General features: G+C 53.6%; 1 protein-coding gene across 1 annotated transcript in view; it reads left to right on the top strand.

Moving 5' to 3' along the window:
- The window catches only part of LOC105549455 (receptor-type tyrosine-protein phosphatase N2-like), a 559,495-nt gene that overhangs the window by 117,749 nt on the left and 437,177 nt on the right, over positions 1 to 4,569 (top strand). Inside the window, exon 2 of the mRNA XM_011994008.1 lies at positions 4,263 to 4,327. Within this exon, the coding sequence (XP_011849398.1) occupies positions 4,263 to 4,327 (65 nt within the window). The remainder of the gene's footprint in view (positions 1 to 4,262; positions 4,328 to 4,569) is intronic.

Below are 4,569 nucleotides of genomic sequence, written 5' to 3'. Positions count from 1 at the left end.
GTGGCAGCGTGTGGCTCTCTGATGTCTGGTCCCCACTTCCATGTGAGTGCGTGTGGCGGCGTGTGGCTCTCTGATGATGTCTGCTTCCCGCTTCCTTGAGAGACCGTGGGGCAGCATGTGGCTTTCTGCTTCTGCATTAATTTACTTAGGATGGTGGCCCCAAATCATGTCCTTTGCAGCAGCGTGGATGCATTTGTTGAAGAAAGAACACAGGCCCCTAAGCATCAAAGTGCAGTCACAGACCCTGAAGAACCTTGCCTGTCCTCGAGAGGCTCACAGTCAGCTCGGGAGGCATCTCTGCCTGGAACTCACCACGATGCCTGTTTCACTGACTTGGAAACCATTTCTCAGCTCAGGTCCAGTGAAGAGCAGACGGTGCCACTGAACCACAGCACATGCTTTGGAATCACCTCAGATGATTTTGTATTTATTGAACAATCTCTCAGACTCATTTATCAGCCTCACTCTTGCATGGGCATCTAAAAGGAGTTTTAGCGATCAACGGGTTAAAGAATCCTGACACATGTCACACTCAGAGCCCCTCCACTGAGCGTCTCCGCAGCAGGATGCTGGTCCCCACCTGCTCTCCAGGCCGCCTCTGGCTGGTCCCCAACTGCTCTCCAGGCCGCCGCTGGCTGGTCCCCACGTGCTCTCCAGGCCGCCGCTGGCTGGTCCCCACGTGCTCTCCAGGCCACTGCGGGGCTGGTCCCCACCTTCTGTCCAGGCCACAACAGGGTTGATTTCCACGTGCTCTCCAGGCTGCCGCTGGCTGGTCCCCACGTGCTCTCCAGGCCACCGCTGGCTGGTCCCCACGTGCTCTCCAGGCCACCGCTGGCTGGTCCCCACCTGCTCTCCAGGCCACAGCAGGGTTGATTTCCACGTGCTCTCCAGGCCGCCGCTGGCTGGTCCCCACGTGCTCTCCAGGCTGGCCACACAGCATTTCTCATGAGCATTCCACTGTAGCCAAGAAGATCATCCTCTGAGTTACTGTTGGCCACAGCCGACGCCCTTTCTGGAAGTTCTGCTGCCGCGCGTTCCTGGCGTCTTGGGAGGCCCCAGTAGAAAGTGCTCAGGCAGAAACAAGGACTCATTCCCTCCCCAAGGCCTCCAAGGATGCGCCTTGCTGCCTATTCAGGGCGGCAGGAATTGCCGAGAGTCATCACTGCACTGGCCCATGCTGCGACCCCACTTCAGCTGGGGGAAATGTGCATTTCAGAACCAAGGAAACACGGACAGGGAGGCCCACTTGGGGAATAAACAAAGCACTGTGCCAGCAGCGCGGGGGACCGTTTGCATCCACTCGACAGAACTAGTTTTACTTTTTCAGGAATTTTGTGAGCCCGTTATTCATACAGCCATTGTGAAACATTGAATGATAAAAACACACTTAAATAAACTGTTTTAAGAGCAGAGGCGATCAATACTCAAGCTCACCATTTTATAACTGGTTTTCTACATTTTCGTGTCATCAGCACCCTTGAGATTATTTCTGTCCTCCGTGTCTGCATGGTGGGAACTCTTTCCTGTGCACCTGCAGGTCTGCGTCTGCTTGGTTCGGCCCCGCCGTGCCTCATGTTAAAAATCAGTCCCCATGTGTGACTCTGTGTCTGGTTGGTTCGGCCCCGCCGTGCCTCATGCTAAAAATCAGTCCCCATGTGTGATTGGGCGTCTGGTTGGTTCGGCCCCGCCGTGCCTCATGTTGAAATTCAGTCCCCAGGTTGGAGGCACAGCCTGGTGGGAGGCCTTTGGATCATGGGGGAGGGGCGCATGGGGCTGGGCGGATCCCTCCTGAATGGATTCATGCCCTCCCGGGGTGGAGCTCAGCAACTTCTTCTCTCTTCACTCCTGTGAGACCTGACTGTTAACCAGAGCCTGGCCCTCCCTTGCCCCCTCCTGCTTCCTCTCTCCCCATGTGAGCTCTGCACACTGCAGGGCTCCCTTCACCTTCCACTGCAGGTGGAAGCAGCCTGGGGCATCCTCAGATGCAGACACCTGTGCCATGCTTCTTGTGCAGCCTGCATTACCGTGAGCCAAAGAAACCTCTTTTGCTTGTACATTGCCCAGCCTTGGGTGTTCCTTCACAGCAACACAAACGGACTAAGACAGTGTCTCTACCCATTCCCTTTAGTAGTTTCATATGAGCGCTGAAGTCAGCCGTGATGGGAGCATTTACACAGAGCAGAAGTTACCCAGTGCGACAGTTCACAATTCTGTTGTGCATGGGACAGGCAGCCTGCACACCATGAGCTGTGAGACACACAGGGCCGTGCTGAGGATGGTGAAGAAGGGGGTGTCTCTGAGCACATGTGGGGCCTGAGCTGCCTGGAAAGAGGACTGTGTTTTCGTCAGACTGAGGAGCTCAGAGCATCCTGGCAGGGGACAGAGAACGCCTGAAATGTGCTGAAAAGCCCAATATCTGGACAAGGAGAGTCACCTGGACCTCAGGGCCAGCAAGGCAAGTTCTCCGTGCTTGCAGGGGACACCACTGAAAGGCTTTGAAGGACCACCGAAGGGTCTGGATTTGGAACCAGAGGTCTGGATGTTGAGTCCAAGGATGGACAGACACCGTTAGACTGACTGCTCGTGACACCCTGGGCAGTGTGGAGAAGGGACTAGGGCCGGGCAACCTCTTGGCAACCACAGCCTGCAGGTCAAATCAGACCCACTGTCTGCTGTTGTAAATAAAGTTTTATTGGAACACAGCCACGACCATTCACTTAGGCGTGGCCTGCAGCTGCCTCCACACTGCAAGGCAGGGCTGAGTAGCTAAGACGGAGCCGTGGGCCTGCCGAGCCTGACCCAGTTGCTACCTGCCCTTCACAGGAAAAGGCTGCTCCCCTGTGGATTGGATTTTTCTCATTACTGTGGGCTGGGCTGCCGTTTCCATTCCTGACCCTGACATCAGTGACCGCTCTGCAGCAGTGACCGGGGTGGTTCTCAGGTTGCTTTTGTATTCACTTTCTGTTCCTCAGCCTGCTTAAAAGAGTCCGCTATTACCCACCTGAGGGAAGCCTGCCGATCAGTCAGTTGTCTCCTCTGTTTGCGGGAGGACATCAGCACCGATGACCTTACAGCTCTCTTGCCACCCAAGGCTTACGTCCGTGTCCTCCCCTCCCCTCCCCTGGGGCCCCACCCCATCCTCAAGCTTTAAAGGAGCTTTGCTTTAGCACAGTTTTCTGTCTGCCTCGTTCTTTCAGCGCAGTAGGTAATTACTTACATGTAAAAAATAATATGCATTTGCTCGAAGGGAAAAACTTTCCGTAAGACAATGGAGAGGCCGCAAAGGTGGGAAGGGCAGGCTGTGACAGGATCTCGTTCGCGTCCCTCCGAAAGGAATAATTTCATTACCCCAGATTAACACGGGGGTGCTACAATAACGGGTGAGAGTAATTGATATTTTCCTGCTGCCTCATCCTGTGTTAATCACAATCGCAAGGCCTCTTCGTTGGTAGGGTTTGCAGTGAAATTCCGTTTTTTTCTGGTTTTCATCTCCAAAGTGACAAGGGCTTTATGCAAACGCGTATTTCCGCAGAGTCGTAAGCCAAGGTCAATTGCCTTGTGACACCCGTCCTCTCCGCGAAGTGAGGCAGGTGGGTTTGCTGTGTTGGTGCTGGGATTACTGAGGGTTCATTTCCATCTGCTAATTGTTTCCAGAGCTCATTTCCCGTGGTTTGCCATCGAGTGCAATTCGTTCTCTGAACGTCTTCCTCATTCTACATCAGGAGGAAAACCAGGGCGAGGCTTTTATGAGAGCTAAATTATTATAGGATGTTCCTGTCAGGGCATGAACAAGAGGCCGCAGAGTAGCTGGTGGTGCTGGTGACAGAAACACACACGTTCGGCTTGGCCTTCTGGGGAGTCTTTTTATCAACACCTAATGCTGGTTAATGACACATATTTCCCAGTAATTAGACAGCTACGAACGATTACGTAATTTTAAAATAAGACGTTGCAGTTTGCAGAGCATGTCTACATATTTCTCATCAGTGATTCACGGTAGTCCTGGGGTCCTGGTGGGACATCCCTTTCTAGATGGAACCAAAGGCGCACAGTTGAGCTGGCCCGAGGGGGACCCAGTGGTCAGTGGGAAAATGGGGCCTCATTCAGGTTCTAATTCTGTGCCTGTTCGTGACCCTTCCATTAAGGTAGATGGGTCAAGCAGTCGGTAATTGAATTTTTCAATGGAGAAAAATGCTCAGAGGTGCCCGGAGACTGAGGACCTCTCCAACCTGACCCCTGTGCTTTCTGATTTTTCCTAACAGTTGACAACAAAGACAAACTGGAGGAAACCTCTGGACTGAAAATTCTTCAAACCGGAGTCGGGTCGGTGAGTAACGGGAGGGGTGCCGTCTGCTCTGAGATCGGCGATGCTGTCTGGGTGCTGGCGAGCACCGTGAGAACAGAGGCTGGGCCTGCAGGTTAATTCAGCCGAGGTCCTGTTTTCCGGGGAGGACCAGTGGGCTGCGGCAGGAGCATCCTCTGTGGGTGGGAAACGGGGACAAAATGTGCCTGGAGAGTTCAATGATGTCTTAGGGCCTTTGAAGTCGTAATTTAGTATCCCCACAAGAA

The sequence above is a fragment of the Mandrillus leucophaeus genome, unplaced genomic scaffold, assembly GCF_000951045.1.
Source record: "Mandrillus leucophaeus isolate KB7577 unplaced genomic scaffold, Mleu.le_1.0 Scaffold44, whole genome shotgun sequence".
Lineage (NCBI taxonomy): Eukaryota > Metazoa > Chordata > Mammalia > Primates > Cercopithecidae > Mandrillus > Mandrillus leucophaeus.
The sequence above is the reverse complement of the archived record's forward strand: the minus strand, read 5'-3'. Positions and strand labels throughout refer to the sequence as shown.